This window comes from Gasterosteus aculeatus, chromosome 18, assembly GCF_964276395.1.
Source record: "Gasterosteus aculeatus chromosome 18, fGasAcu3.hap1.1, whole genome shotgun sequence".
NCBI lineage: Eukaryota > Metazoa > Chordata > Actinopteri > Perciformes > Gasterosteidae > Gasterosteus > Gasterosteus aculeatus.
The window spans coordinates 3,927,219-3,943,958 of record NC_135706.1 but is presented as its reverse complement, the minus strand read 5'-3'; the positions used below and the strand labels follow the sequence as shown (position 1 = coordinate 3,943,958).

At 41.7% G+C, this 16,740-nt stretch overlaps 1 protein-coding gene across 8 annotated transcripts in view; it reads left to right on the top strand.

Annotated features, from left to right (window-relative positions):
• epha7 (eph receptor A7) overlaps positions 1–15,089 on the top strand; it is a 75,650-nt gene extending 60,561 nt beyond the window's left edge. For 2 of the 8 annotated variants that reach the window (XM_078093991.1, XM_078093989.1), the window contains exons 10-17: positions 1,487–1,600; positions 2,046–2,231; positions 3,672–3,733; positions 3,974–4,183; positions 5,236–5,385; positions 7,722–7,915; positions 8,538–8,693; positions 10,338–15,089. In XM_078093991.1, coding sequence (XP_077950117.1) covers positions 1,487–1,600; positions 2,046–2,231; positions 3,672–3,733; positions 3,974–4,183; positions 5,236–5,385; positions 7,722–7,915; positions 8,538–8,693; positions 10,338–10,452 — 1,187 coding nt within the window. In that variant the 3' untranslated portion in view covers positions 10,453–15,089. Of the gene's footprint in view, positions 1–1,474; positions 1,601–2,045; positions 2,232–3,671; positions 3,734–3,973; positions 4,184–5,169; positions 5,386–7,721; positions 7,916–8,537; positions 8,694–10,337 lie in introns of all 8 variants that reach the window. The other 6 variants (XM_078093987.1, XM_078093985.1, XM_078093990.1 and 3 more) reach the window with 3 other exon arrangements.
• The last annotated feature ends 1,651 nt before the right edge of the window (positions 15,090–16,740 follow it).

The following is a 16,740-nucleotide window of genomic DNA, read 5'->3' as shown; positions in this document are numbered from 1 at the left end:
CTTCCATCTACTTTCACCCCTGGCGAGCAACCAGAGCTTCTGGAGCACTGTTTGCTCAGCCGAAGGGGTTCCTTCCAGGCCCCTTCTATCCCTAATGATGCCCCCGGAGATGCAGCTGCAGACTGCTTCCCCAAGTGGAGTTGTAATGATCCATGGCTGTAGGCAAACTGCTGATTTGGAAACAAAAAGGGTCAGGGGGTGCCACGGTGCGTACTGCTAAAGTGGGAGGCAGCGCCGGCGAGTCCGAGTCGGCCGACGCTAAGTACCTGACAGATCCACCTCAGCTCGGGTAGAGGGAAAGAAAACAACTGTGAGAGACACACGGACCCAAACACCGGCGTCTGGCCCTAATGGAGCCATCCGCCGAGCAATATCGAATGACAAGCGACGGCGACAGAAGCCAGATACGGCAAATCCAACATGTTGGCCCAATTTGTCCGCCGTGCAGCGCCAGAAGTCATCTCCGCTGATATCTCGGACCGACTAAGCAATTATGGGAGCAAGTGGAGGGAGTCCCCTCCTCGCCAGGGCACCATGCGTTTATTCCGTGTTTGCGGCGTTGGGATTGGCGGCATCGCTTCGGCGAGTTGAGAGTCTCTTGATCCGGATGAGCGTGCGGTTTTGCACTTTGCTCATTAAATTTTAAAGTCGACAGGTCGTGTTGTTACCGGTGGAATTTAAAATCCCGTGAGTGGACATGTTTGCTTAATAGTGCATAATACTGCAATGTGCTGTTAATTTGTTAAAAGAGTACCCCCCCCCCCCCCCCTTCCATCCCATATCTAGCCCGACTCTAACCTTGTTTGTTTTCCTTATTGGTTAAAAAGTGCTTTCACCATCACTTCATGAACTCTTCTCATTCCGGTGCTACAGGGGGATAAAAACACTGGAGCGATGCAATTTTCTACCGTGGCCCAGACTGAACTTCTCTTTCAATGAGACTTCAGGGGACTGAACTCAAATAGTTGAACCATATTCAAGCTGCTCACAGTAATTTGGTCCTTTTTGGATCTGGACGTTCAAATCATGTCAGAAAAAGTATTTTGGAAGCTCAAATTGGATAAATTAATGGATCACTGAAGAAAGTGTGTTTTTTTTTAATGATAGGTGCCCTTGAACATATGAAAGATGGCTAAGCAATAGTTCTAATTAGTACATACTACTTTGTAAACAACCTCACTCATCTGGACAAAGACGTCACGTGTCAATAAACAACCCAGCATGATGAACCGGCATAACCACATTATTCTTTGGCGGGGTAGTCTCCGGTTACGGGGTTACTCAAATCTTTCCATTTGTGATGGATTTTCTCACATGGAAACCCTTTTTCTTTTTTCCTCTATTTTTTCACACCGCTCGCTGCTCAGTAATTCCCTCTGACTCACTAGTCTTTGTAACCGTTTCCCTGTCAAGTGCCCGCCGGTGCGTAGCGTGCATATTTATTCATAACAGTAATCCTCTTACCTTTCTACAGTTAAATTTCCAGGCACCAAAACCTACATTGACCCTGAGACCTACGAGGACCCCAACAGGGCCGTCCATCAGTTTGCCAAGGAGCTGGACGCCTCCTGCATCAAAATTGAGCGGGTTATCGGAGCAGGTGAGCGCCATCCCGATTCCTCTCGGCCCGCGCTGTTTAGTCACTCGGTGCTCTCATACATCACTCTGACAGCCAGATATTTACACTTTGGCTCAGCTTTATGCATTGTATATTGATGGTGCCACTGCGAAAAGGGGGGTAAAAAAAAGTTCACTGCAATTATCGTGTGGGGGAGGCAGTCCTCGAGATCTTTTCCACGGCTGAGAAAATGCTGCCACATGGAGTTTTGTTAGAGATGCGGTCAATGACGGTATCTCTGCATAGCTAGTGTGTCTTATTATAGGTCTTGGTCACACTCCCCCGAGTAGAACAAGATGTTGCAATACCAATTTGTATTCCACCGCTGCACAGCTGCTTTTTCTCAAAAAGAACTAATAAATGTGTCATTGTGAAAGGCTTTGTTCCCACACACAACTCACTCACTAACGGCCTTGTCCCACCACAGGAGAGTTCGGGGAGGTGTGCAGCGGCCGGCTCAAGCTGCCCGGGAAGCGGGACGTGTCGGTGGCCATTAAGACGCTGAAAGTGGGCTACACGGAGAAGCAGAGGCGGGACTTCTTGTGCGAGGCCAGCATCATGGGCCAGTTCGACCATCCCAACGTGGTTCATCTGGAGGGAGTCGTGACGAGAGGTAATCACAGTGAAAATATGAAAACATTCCTTTTCATGGACTTGTCAATTTGGGGATTTGGGGGATTTTTAAGGCTTTTTCGCTTCCCGAAAGGTGTCTTCTTTCAGATTATGGGAAAGAAAATATCCAAAGTACACATTCAGGTGTTTATTTTTCTGCGTTGACTATTCTACTAAAATCTGATCTTGATCAATTTGATAATGCAAAATTGGCGTATTTAAATATACATTTCATTTCATAAATATACATTTCAAGTTAGCAACTTCTAAATAATTTTTTTCTTTTTTTTTGTTATCTAGTTCAGTGGTCCCCAACCACCGGGCCGCGGACCGGTACCGGTCCGTGGGCCTATTGGTACCGGGCCGCACCACAGAAAGCTTATATATAATTTTTTTCTGAAAAATGTTTTATTTCGAAAATTGACCGGATTTTCTCCTAATTATGTGCGCTCGTTCCTCTGACATATTCCCCACGCGGCACCGTTTTTCTTGTCCTTTTACCGTGCATGGCAGTTTCGCCGACCAGCGAACACAGAGCGTGCGACTACTACTACCCCCCCACCCCCCCGTCGGTCGTTCCGCCCGCAACGACTACTACACCCCCCCCTGTCGGACCTTCTCGACCGGTCCGCGAAATATTGTCTGACATGAACAATTCATTTATTTTTATATTCTGCAATCTCCACTTTGGTTGCACTTCACCAAACCTTCCAGTCTAATTTCTGTCTGTATTCTGAAGGTTTTTACACAAGAGTTTTGTATCATTCACTGCCTGATCTGTAGCATTGTATCCCTAAAAACAAATTGGATAATTGTATTGCAGATGTATTTTCAGATTAATGTGGTCTACTCTAGAAATATCCCAAATCCTGTCTGTGAAAACCCCTTTGAATCTAATACGTCAAGTCCTGTGATTCCTGTGATGGAAATGTGTGTGTGTGTGTGATATATATATATATAGCAAATATTTATTGGGAAATAGTATAATATTTATTGGGAAATTGTATAATATTTCTCTTTAAACATGCAATTTCAGAACATGAATTGTTTAGCGAATGTTAGTGATGAGCTTGTGAAGTTTCACGGTGATATTTGTTAATTAGAAGTATTACCCTATTCACTTGGGGTTTCTGCCCTTAAAAATGCTGCTCAATCAGTTTCATCAAAGCATATTTAGCTTTGGGACGTAAAAGCGTTCTAGTCAGAGTGATATTAGATCTGATTGGATTAGCCACAGTCCTTGTTTAACATTTTCTCATTTAGAAACTGTAATAAAACAGGAGCAGATGGTAACTTTTAATTAAAAGCTAATACACAAGGCTAAAAATAACTCTGGAACAGTTCCGGCATCGTTGTTTATTGTGAAGCATTTTGTGAGCAAACAAAACAATCCTTCTACCATTGATCGTCTCCTTTATTTTCCGTCTCTTCTGTTCATCAGGAAAGCCCGTGATGATCGTCATCGAGTACATGGAGAACGGCTCATTAGACGGGTTCCTCAGGGTGAGTGTCACCTTGGGAAGTGCGTGAGCGTCTCTTGTAACTTTTCCTCTTGCGTCTGCTGGAGAGCGTCCCAGAGAGCCGGCGGTGTGCAGCAAGATGTGTGCGTCGTGTGAATATCATAAATCTTGTTCTGGAGCTGCTGCAGTGCAGTGACCTACATTTCCTGCATGGTCAGCGACCGGAGACGACTGACCTGCCCAGTGTTTTTATTGTTTTCTCTTCTTCTGTGTTCCCGCGCAGAAACATGATGGTCAGTTTACTGTCATCCAGCTGGTGGGGATGCTGCGGGGCATCGCGGCGGGAATGAGATACCTCTCCGACATGGGATACGTCCACCGAGATCTAGCTGCCCGAAACATCCTTGTCAACAGCAATCTTGTGTGTAAAGTGTCTGACTTCGGCCTGTCAAGGGTGATCGACGACGATCCCGAGGCTGTCTACACAACAACTGTGAGTCAATTAAAGCGCTTGCTCTGTCTCTGCTGCCAGAACCCTGTCTGAATCCTCTAATCGAATCACAGGCGGTACATAGAGATAGAGCACTGGTGCACGCCCAAGTAGCAGAACTTTAATTTGCAAAACAAGATATGTCTACTTGCAACTCTCTCGCCATTTACCCATTCAATTCATTGATTCAATAACTGACGTTTTATAAATCAGTAATAAGCTATTAAAAAGAACAGATTGAGGGTTGGAATATGTGTCTGCTTGCGCTGATCATTTGTAAACTGAGTTTATTACAAATGCAACATATGGGTTGTGGGCTTTTTTTAAGCATCACATTTTTAAATGGAACAATACTGTATTTATTCGGGGACGACCAATCTCAAGCAAAACAAAAGTGATTAAAAATCAAAAAAATTGGGTGGTTGAACATTATTGCATTGTCATTCTGGCCATTGACATTCAATTAATTGATTTTTTTTTTCCTCGGGCAGGGGCTAGCTTCTCCATTGTTAGCGTTTTCTTATTTCTGTTGTGTTATGTACTGAATCAAATCGTTGCATGTGTTACTACTGCTGACAAAAAAAAGCCAAACTGTCTTCTGAGGCTGTAAAGGCATTTTTCACATGTCGATGCCCTTCTAATGAAGATGAATAAGAAATTGCAATTTATTAAGGAGTCAGGAGATTTATACATTCCAATGATCCACTTACGCTGCAGTTTTAATAGTACATATGCTTTAATAACTAAACTTTAGTTGCCCTGCAGCACTGTACCAAACCCACCAATTTTTTGCAACATTGTTGTTCTTATTAATGATCAATCAATAAAGCCTCTCTAAATGGTTAACTAAGCATTACTAAAGCCCAAAAAAAACCTATAAAGGAATGCCTTACTAGAAATTGCTGGCAGTTTATTAGGGAAGTTGTTGTTTGTTTTGTGTTTTTGACCATGTTTGTAACTCTGAAACTCTCTCTAATTGATGTCTTTAGGGGAAGATGCAGGATATAATGCATTTGATCTTTACTCCAGCCACTGACCTGCGTTTTACTGAACAGGGCGGCAAAATACCCGTCCGGTGGACCGCTCCAGAAGCCATACAGTATCGTAAATTCACCTCTGCAAGCGACGTGTGGAGTTATGGCATTGTCATGTGGGAGGTCATGTCCTATGGGGAACGGCCCTACTGGGATATGTCCAATCAAGATGTAAGTTACTGCCTGGTATGAAGCCACTGAATTACTTTGTCATTCTGCTGATGGACTACCTCATAACAAAAGAGTTAACTGTAGAGACAAAAAGAACAAGAAAAGCAGAGTGATCTGAAGAAAATTTGCCTTTTTGCCGTTCCATTAACTGTGAGTTTCTAAACCCTAAATCCTGTGTTGCTCATGAAAAGAAATGATCAGGACAGTGTGGGAGAACAACCTTTATTTTCACTGACTATTACTGAAACGGGGCAGGGATATTCCCATGATTCAGCCCTAATTAATTCTCATGAAGTCATTCCACTAAAACATAAATATCACGGACCAAACTCCCATTTTTTGGTTCTGCCTGGAGACTCGTCTCGCGGGACCCTCTCGAGAACAGCCCGGCCGGGACGGTAACCTTGCGCTTAATTAGTTCAAGAAGTGTTGTCATGATTACGCAGTCTGAATCCATTGGAAGTAGAAACAGCCACGCGATGGGACACACATAAAGAGGAAGTCCTGACAACGGGAGTTGAAAGAACTTGTCATGCAGGGGGCTTTTGATTCAAATGTCCTTAAAAGTTTCTAATGACTTATGTTAATGGGAAATCATTGTGAGTAGCAGTGTTGAACTAATTAAACAGGCAGCAACTCCAGCGTATTTTGCTGGCTGAATTGCATTTGTCACGGGCATTGGGATGTAAAGGCATTGATTTGACTTCATGTTTTCTCTTCCAATCTGGAGGAGAGCGGATACCTCTGTGAAGTGCAGTGCAAAAGTTTATATAGCACTTCTTTAATTATTCCTTTTATAGGTGTTTTGACACCCCTTGATGATACGTCTAAAGACCTCCTGTCACTTACTGCAAGTCACTTACAGTCACTTACTGCAAGAGAGAATGTCTCTCCTAAAACATCTCAGGTGTTTTTTCAAATAAAAGACAGTTAATGAAGTCACACCTCAGTCAAGCACAACACAATCAAAACAAGACATTGGAGCTCTAACAATCCGGCTCTTAAACCGAAAAACAAAATTAAAATCTTCTCCAACCTGACTGTTGTGAAACATCTTATATTGGGGGTTCTTTTATGTGCCGTAATTGAATCAGAAACTGTATCTTTAAAGTGCCACAAGCTGACTCCTGACATTGCCCAGACATTTCTCCCTCGGGAAGCATAGTCCCAAAACTGTTTTTTTTTTTTTGTTGTTTTTTTAAATGCCACAAATTGCTATAATGATTAACTCACCCGCAGTTCTCTGAGCGCAGTCGCAAGCCTTCCTGCCAACTCCCACTGAGCGATACCAACTGTGCCGGACCACTCGAAGCTGTCCCTTGTTGTCGGACATTTGGCACATTTTCATTGATGGTAGATGGCGAGTCTATGCCGGTCCTCAGGATTCCTAAATGCTGCATGGTGTTTAGCACCCAAAGCGCCAGGCCTAGACCTGATTAAGATTCTCCGGTGCTCCAAAGCAGAGGCTTGGAACAATCAGATGTTAGAAATGCTAAACAAGATGGCCGGGGCGTTAAAGAGCCGTATGCGGTGCTACTTGCCAGACATCAATGTCAGGGATTTTTCGCACTTCATCAAGATGTCAGCAAACATCCTCAGGGGGCTGCAGGAAAGAACGTTATTTGCATTTTTCTCAACAGTTTCAGTGTTTTGACACCTTTTTCCATCCTGGAGTCAATCTCGTCTCAGCAGCCCTGACTGAAATAATTGCTGAAAATATGGAAAGATTTACGCAACAAATAAATATGAACATATATATATATATATATATATATATATATATATATATATATATATATATATATATATATTAATGTTCATATTTATCTTTTTTTTTACGTACATTGCATTCAAGGTACCTTTTAGGTAGGTAACCTTTTTGAAGGCTATATGTAAAATGTCAGCCAAATAAAGACAGTTTTAATAGAATGCTACCACATAAAGAGTTTCATAAAAGCTTAGCCGCAAGGTTCAGCACTTACTGAATTGTTTTATGGCGAAGTACAGCAATAGGAGAGCTTCACTACTAAAATAAACTAAAAGCATGTGTTGTCTCATGAGGATTGGTAAATGAGAGTCTGTATCTGATTTTAGTAATAGGCATGGTCTAAATGAATCGCACAACCTTTTTAACATGACTATAAAATGAACGTCAATTTATTCATGACATGCTAGATCTCACGTCCTTTGTTTTGGCTTGGATAGATACCAGGGTTTGGAGTTAGTATGTGGTAGGTGCTAAAGGCTACTGGGGTTTGGAAGACACAGAAATGTTTTGGGCCAGGTTTACAGAGAAACTGACAGCTTATACCAATGACTCATTTTGCATTTCCCAGGTCATAAAGGCAATAGATGAAGGCTACCGTCTTCCAGCTCCAATGGACTGTCCACCAGGCCTCCATCAGCTGATGCTCGACTGCTGGCAGAAAGACCGAGCCGAACGTCCTAAATTCGATCAGATAGTCGGCATACTTGACAAGATGATCCGCAACCCTAACACATTGAAAACCCCATTGGGAACATGTACAAGGTAAGGAAAGAGCAACAACAATTCATCCAATTTTTTAATGTGGCTTCATGCAATGAAGAATTTGGACTTTTACTTTAGTGCATTAGTGGATGATCTAAAGTGTCCAGCGGGTGATTTAGCCTTTGTAGTTGGCAGATGAAAGATGAATCCCAGGGGATCGATACCTCAAAGCACCTTCCATGGCTTTATGGTCAATAAGAGGCCTTTTAAATCAATCTCTGTAATGAGTTCTGGGTTCTTTGAAAGTGCAGTGGGAACTCCAGACCTTTCTCTGACGTTTGTCATGTGCCTATAGAATTCATCTAATTCGGCTAATTCCATTCGAGATCGAGAAGTTGCAGCTGGTTAAAAAGTGCTTTATTTTATTGAGACTATACATGGAGACGGTAATCGGATTGAAAAGGTTATTAACAACAACTATTTTTACAAGGCAAACTACCACACTGTATGTCTTTGTGAGTTTAGGTATTGATTGAAGCCATCATTTTTCCCTTTCGCAATTTGCTGCACCGCTGGATGCCTTTGGTCGTCACTCTGTCTCGTCGCCTGCTTGATTGTGTTTTCAGCGGAACGTTTCCCTTTTCACGCGAGACATAAACATCATTCTGTGCTCATCCCGCAGACCAATTAGTCCACTGCTGGATCAGAGCACACCAGACTTCACCGCTTTCCGCTCAGTGGGAGAGTGGCTGGAAGCCATCAAGATGGAGCGATACCGGGACAACTTCACAGCGGCTGGCTACAGTTCCCTGGAATCTGTGGCCAGGATGTCAATCGAGTAAGTTGATATGAAGCCCTCACGCGGTTAAGCATCAGTAGAGAACATTAATACCAGCCACACTTAAGACGGTGATCTCACCTACACTTCTTCTCTCCCATCCCAACACGAGTAGAACAATCTACTTTGTTGCATTACGTCATTTGGCCAGTGAGTTTTATTGGGCTGCCACCCAATAAGGTCAAAAAAAAAAAAGTTTTTCTAAGTTATCATAAATCTTCAATTACAGGCCTCATTTAACCAAACTTTGGAGATAACCCATCCTTTATTTCTTCCATGATTGAACACTGTATATCTTATACATTTTTTAGCAGGAGGCCTCTTTGACGGCAAAGGCAAGCTCAAGTCCTTTCTAGTTATCTTTCTTCACAAAGTCAAAGGAATGTACATTCCCACATCAATAATTCCATCACTTTGACAACAAAGCAATCGAAAACACACTCTGTATATATATATTTTTAACATCCGAACGAGGTTTTCCAGCGTTTTTTTCGTTGATACCCTTAATGAAACACATGAACAGATGTTTCACATTAAAAACCTTTTAGGGGTTTAGAGGGCATTGTTCCTCCCTATCCTAACCGACCTAAACAATTGAGTTTTGATTATTGTGGTGTCACTGATGAAAATCAGTGAATTCTGACTTATTGGAATTGTGTTTCAGTTAAAGATCGCCATAAATAGTAGTAGTAGTATCAATCTTTACATCACAATGACTTCAAAGTAAAAGTAACCATTCTGAGAATTCCAAATATATTAAATAAGTAACTGTCAGCAGTGAATATGATATACTGAGTACATATATCGTCGTGGCGCAGGTGTACAGAGGGTGGTTCGAGTCCTGGCTGCCCCATCTCCCAAGTCGAAGTCTCCCTGAGAAAGACACCTAACCCCTAATTGCTCCCCGGGCAAAATGTAAAAGCCATGGGTTACAAATGTAATGTAAGTCGCTTTGGATAAAAGCGTCAGTTAAATGCCCTGCAATGTAATGTATAAGCTATATTTCATCATAGCTTAAACTAAAAATACATTTTTTTAAGCCATAATGGCAGTATGGAGGTACAGTTTGTTGAGGGCCTCTCATCAACCGTGCACCAACGTTTTACTTCACGAACAATCCAAAATCTCATCTCATGTAAAGCAATGTAAAACAGACCAAATGCTCTGTGGTTAACGGGAACACACATTTTATGTTGTTGCATGATGTTTCACAGTTCTTATCAAACATTCCCATCCAGTGTGTGTCCTCATCTTAAGCCTTGTAAACTTGTCTGAACTCCTTTTTTTTTTTTATTGCATTCCTACTAGTTGACAGCGGCTGCGGAGAGTCAGCCCAGATTATTGCTTGCGCTTTAGTTGTTACTCAAAACTCCCAGTGACCATCAGATGTCAATATTTGTCTCTACATACCCATTCAATGCTTAAGGGTTCAAATGAACAAGACATACTTCCCAAGATCAAACTTCAGATAGTCCTTGCTATTGATGTTAAAAATGGATCACAGAGAATTATACCTCCTGCGTTTTTTATATTTTTTTGTATGTGCCTTTCACTCACAATCATGCTAAAGCTGTAACTGGAACTTGTTTGGCCGTGATCACCGTGGTCCATTGCATTGAACGATGTCTTATTTTGTCTCCCCAGGGACGTGATGAGCTTGGGGATCACGCTGGTGGGCCATCAGAAAAAGATCATGAGCAGCATACAGACAATGAGAGCCCAGATGCTGCACCTCCACGGCACGGGGATCCAGGTGTGACGGACGGCATCGGACGGGCCCAAAACCCTAAAGGACAACAAAAACAGAACTTATCTGGAGCAGTGCCTGGGACGTAAGCGGGATAATAGTCAAAGTAAACAGACATCTGTTTCGTCAGACTCTTCCGGCAGTGTCTGGAGTGAAACCATTCCTTTGTTCCTCAGTGACGGATTGTGGTCCAACTCTTCAAAGGGGCACTAAACAGTGGAAAAGGGCAGAAGGAAAACTAAAAAAAGAAAAACTACCTGGACATTGCTTTCTTTTTGTTTTTTTGTTAGAAGCGCTTATGAACTCTACTATATATCAAATCGCCCAATAGAGTTTGACGCTTCTGTTTCATTAATTTAAAGAACGGCTTAAGTGACCACACCGAGGCAATGGATTACCTTTCAAAAGAACAAAAAAAATGTGTCTACTTGCGGTGCTTTCAATTATTTCTCTAACTGGTTTATTAACTAGTCTGCCACAGTGACAGGTTGTGGTGGCCCACGTGGCAGTTTTTGTTTGTTTTCTCTCTTTCTCTTCTATTTGGACTTGACTACAGGGTAAACTCTCTTTTATCCAATCGCAGAGGGAAGTTTTTATGGGCAGATTTAAAAGGGTACTTTTTGTGCTGCTGGACTGTTTGAACTGTTTGCAGTGACTCGTGTTTCCCTTCATGTGCTGTTGAAGTGAAAACAGTAACCTTTCTGTGCAGTTTTTTTTTAGTTTTTTTTCAACATGGTTCCAATCTCTCAATTGTTTGGTTTGTTTATTATGATTTTTCTGAAGGGTGCAACACTGAGGAGGAGAGATGTTTTTTCAAAATCAAAAGACTTTTATATCAGAGTCTTAGTGTTGACTACAGGAAAGGCAGAACGGTTACATGGTTATCGAGAAGGCTTCTGCAGCGCTGCTGAAAAATTTGATTCAAACTGAAGCCTCCATTGTTTTGCTGCACAGTGTCAAGCTGCAAGTACAGTTTTTATGGGAATGAATCCAAGAACTTTGTAGACATAATACTGCCTTAAAAGATGCGTTAGATTAAGTATTGCCACTATTTTAGGCACTTCATTCAAAGGCTGGACACGCTCACTATTTTATTTTTCTCCTTTGTAGTGTCTTTTTATCTGCAAATTTAAACTGGTGAAATGGAGCTCACAAACACAATTTATTGCCACGAGTGACACGTTCGGTGAAGAGACTGACTAAACAGAGCAATAATTACCAGGTAAAGAATGTTCTTGCCTGAAGAGTTGTTTTTTTTTTTTTTTTTAAAGGTGCTAGGTTTTATTGCATGTGTGTGCTGCGCTGAGACAACTCAGTCACCGTCGCAAATGAAAGGAATGTACCTCTTTGACCAGGAAAATATTTTGAAAAAGTGCTCGGGAAAAAATCATCCTTGCCAAGTCATCAAAGTAGCAAACGATATGCTAAAACGTTTGGTGGAAATCAAACACGGCACGGAAATGTTGAATTGGGTGCCTGGCGAGATGAAAGAGGCCCCATTCGAAACCATAGAGAAGTAGCCTCTTAGCCGGGCTGACATCATCTTCCGACACCTACGGCGTTGTCCACAAATCAAAAGGGCCCCTTCGGGGCTTCGGTTCTGGAAATCAGGACCAAGCGACGGAGCTCCAGTCTAAACGCAGATGGTGCGATTAAACCCCCCGCCGCCGCTGGCCACAGATCTGTAGACATGCCATGCAGCTTCTTTATTTATTCACGCATCCACGCCACCCATCCCTCACAGGCGTCGTGGATGCAACGGAACATGCATTAAAGTGTCTCTTAAGATTGCTCCTCTTTTCTCCCATACGTCTTTTGTACGAGAACAGAGATGAGGGGGCTTTGCAGATGATGTGCTGAAAGCCAATCAACCTATTCCAGGCCATCTGTCTCCACTTCAAATGCAAAAAAGAAAAAAAAAACGTTCCCATGTTTTCAGTGCAGCATTCTTTCAAAAGAAAATGCATTCATTCAGCTGTCACGTAAACAGGAGTGGTGTCCATGGAGAAAAACCATTACAACCATGTCTTCTACTGCTGCAGTAGCCTGAGATACTTCTGTGTATCCGGTCATTTCTTTCAATTATTGTCATATTGAATGCATAGAAAAAGCACGGACGAAAAGTAAAACCAATACAAGCTTTCTTCATTCTCCCAGTTATCGAGAATAAGCCGATACTTACGGAAACACTTCAAAGACAAGCATGTCTGGATACAGTTGAATGAAGTCTATAAAGGGGCAACCCTAAAACGAATGTTACCATCATACCCCTTTGTCTGAGGGCCGCTCAGACCTCATCGACCCAAAGCGGAGAGTTTAGAACCTTCTACAGCCAACGTCAAGCGAAATAGCCCTGCGCATCTGCAAGAGTCGGCAAGCTTCAAACGTCGAATTAAAACATTACCAGCATCAAAATGTACTTTAGGGGGTTGTCAGAAGTGATGTTCCAACAGCAGACACGCAGAATCCTGATAGCATCTGGTTTCAGGGCAACAGGTGACCTCATTATGTCTGGTGACCTTCAGCCAAACGCTGGCTCAGGTGAATGGTGGTTGTAGAAGATGGACAAAGATGATTATGTGTTTTAAATGTATTGAAGGCTTTTACCAGGACACCTACATGTTCCTTTTGAGTTCTCAATAAGTACCGTCACTACAACCAACCCCCCAACTTTCATACGGTCACTCATCATCCTGTTGCTTTTGTCTGACATATTTGGAATTGGAAAATAATGCTGATTATCTGATGATGATGAAATATTTTCCCAGTTAATCTATTGATCTATAAAACAATGAAAAACGGTTTATCTTTTCTCAACGCCCATTTGACCTTCTTCCTAACCCTTAACTTAAAATAACTTTCCAAAATCCAATAAGATCGCATAGGAGCAAAACATCCAAAAAAGATTCACATTAAATTAGTAATTTACATTATCGCTTGATTCGTTTTTAAAAATGATTATTCATATAGTTGCGTAGGATTTTTCAAAAATTAGTACTGATGAGCCGCTGCTAAGTAGCTGTAGTCGATCCATTGTCTGATAATAGTCATCTTTGAACGCTCTAATGTTGAGTTTGGCTATATGAAAACACTCGAGTGATGACAGAAACCAGGAGGCTTATCTAGCTGTCATTGTTGTCCCACTGACCTAAAGGCATCAAAACGCCCTGTTTACCTGTTGTCCCACTGCTTGGTCTGCAGGACCGAAATCCGAATCTCTTAAGGTCAGAGGTTTAGAGCTTTGGGGAAAGGTTAATCATCACAATTCAGTGTTTGGCGATTCCTTTTGCTCCTTTCGGAGCATTTTTGATGACAATGGAACCTTTTACCACCTTTACCTTCACTGCCTTTACAAAGTGAACGTAAAGTTCCCTGAGAAAGCTGGTGTGGATTTCATTTTGACTTTGCACGTAAACTGTGTTTTCCGAATAATCCAGCTTAGTGTGGATATAGAGTTGGATCCATTTCCACTGCGGGACTCACCTTTGTCAGGAGACACCAGGAATTAGCCCCGACCGGCTCTGAGCTCTACCCCTCCCTCTCTGTGTCACACACATTGGGCCCTTTATCCGTACAGCAGAGCTCAGCAATTGGGCCTTGGCCAGACCTTTGAATTGAATACCGGCATGAAGTCATTCAGTCAGCACAAAACTCGCTCTCTCTCACCCCCACGCACCCCGCACCCCCAACAGACACACTCACTCTACGCTTGGGTTTTAAGACAGGGCCACTGGAGGCCCCTTTACACCCCAGGGTAGAATGCCTCTGTCCTCATTTTTTTCCTGTGCTGTGGAAACAGCAGTTTGAGCCAAATTGAGATTAAGGCCAGGGATGCAATCAATTCAACACCCAACCTTCAGCGCCAGAAGTCATTCAGAGGTTTGAACTTTGTTAAGCTTGTTTTATCCACATTTTTTAACTTCAGGTTGCTCAACTCTGGAGGAGAAAAGTTTAGTTGTGGCTCTATTTCAGCAAAAAAAGAAGAAAAAACACACAAAAAAAATATAAAATGTAAAACAGAAAAAAACTGCAGGATGTAGGTTGGAATCAGGAATAGCAGATAGAGTATGAAGTTATTTTTCAAATCTTGTGGTTCAGCAGTTGGAAATTAGTTTCACCGCTTTGGTCAATGTGGTGAATAATTCCAAAGAGTGCAGCACTGTTGATTGTGTCAGAGGGAGACTAGATTTGAGGGGATCTTTGTATGTGAACTAATTGTAAAACTTGTACATTTTATTTATATTGTTTTTTACACATATTACTCAGTAGAGAGCTCTGAATACATTGAAAATGCACTATATTTTTCTATCTTGCAGAGTAATTATTGTCAACCATCAAGATTTTAGTTGTACATAAAGTTTTTTCATTTAGGACCAAAGACCGCTGATAGGATTACCATCTTTACTTTGACTTTGTTTTTTTTTCGTTTTTAATTTCTTGTACAGTAATACAAATTTCAATTTATTATTTATTTTTTTGTGATGAAAGTATTGAGAATATCCACTGGTCAAAAGTATTTTCCCCAACAGCAGAACTGTAAGATCATTGAATTAGACAATTTCTTGTTACATAGACAATTCTTTTTGCTTTGTAACCTTTGTAATAGACTGTAAATATATTTTTGGAAATATAATACAATCTATATAGAAGTTTTGGGTGTCCTTTGCAGTTTTTTTTCATCTCTACTTATTTGCATACCTGATGTTGTGTTCACTTTATGAGCTATTGTTTTTTTGGTTCATCTTGTCAACTTCAACTACTTTAGTTTATGTTCCATTTTTAGTCGAATGTCGAAAATGTTCCATTTTAACTACAAACATATCAGTCTGTAATGAGTACAGACAGACAACATCACTGGAGACATCGTGGAGCACAGTGTCAAATAATTATTTTTTTTATTCTGGTCTAGGCCCATAAGACTGTTGCCTCATTGCAATCTGGGAAGGTTTCCCTCCACACCTATCTCACAGAAAGGGCAAATCATCTAAGTGAGTCTTTGTTTTGAAAAAAAGAGCACATCATAATCAACTTCATTTACATACGGCGCTTAAGCAGTGTAACACACATACTCAGTGTGCGAAAGGGTGGCGCACACATTGGCGATGAAATAATTTTGCCTGTGGCTGGTTTCACATTATTCCACTAATTGACAGTTGGCGGCAATAACGTGCAAAGAAAAGCCAAGCATTGCACCAAGAAGGCAGGGATGAAGAAAAAAATGCATGCCATCAGACACGTAAACAATGCAGGAATTAAAGTCTTCCGAACATGTGCTCTACAAATGTTTCATGAGGAAGGAAATGTATTCAACACTTATTTTCTATTATTTATCTTCTCCCTGCAGCTGCCATGGCGGTTTGGACATGCTCACGAGCTTGTTTGCACATGCATGCACGATAAGGCTGTCCAAACACTCATCCACACTGCCCTGTTTTGTTCTTTAATCTTCCAGAAATTCCACTACTTTCAAGGCTTGAATGGATCTCTCATGATGATATCTTTCGGCAGTTTTTGTATTTATTTTAGTAAGCCCAGAAATGGCTCAACGTGCTGTCTCTAATTTATCTCCACTCTCTGTATGAGTTTGGATTACACATGAATCTGGCTTACATCCATGAGTTTCTCAGTGGCTACGCCTCCCTCCCCATTAGCGTAAAACTGTGCAGTCTTATCCTGCTTAATAGATCATCTGCAGAGGTATTGCTGTCTAAGGGTCTGGTAGTACTGTGATGTTGTCTTTAAAATCTAAAACTGGATGGTTATAAAAAGGTCAACTAATCTATGGCCAGAAATGACTTGCTTTACCCCGATCCTTCTTTTCGGGATTAGAGAAGTTACAGGGTTTAAGCCAAAAATTGAGCAGTTCACAGGCGATGTGTGCTCAAAGGAAGTAAGTAAAAATGCTCACAAACAAACACACACACACACACACCCCGTAACGCTGTTGAAATAAAACCGATGAACCATCACAACAATTTCTATCTGTCATTTTTGCAAGCGACAACTATTTGGCAAAGCCTCAAAGGCCTGGTATCAGACAGTCAGTTACATAAGAAGTTTCTGTTTGCCAGCAGCAGGCTAAATAAACAGATTTTTGAAAACCTGCACGTCTGAGGGCACAAAACACACCGACACTGGAACAATTTTTTCTTGAACAATATTTCAAAGAAAAATACAATGGCACTCATACGTGATGGACGCTGGTGTGTTAATGTGCTCCTCGGATGGTCCCATTTCCCGAGTTGCCCCCGTAAATACTTAAAGCAGTACTTAGTAACGGAGCGTATTCTTTCACCCCTG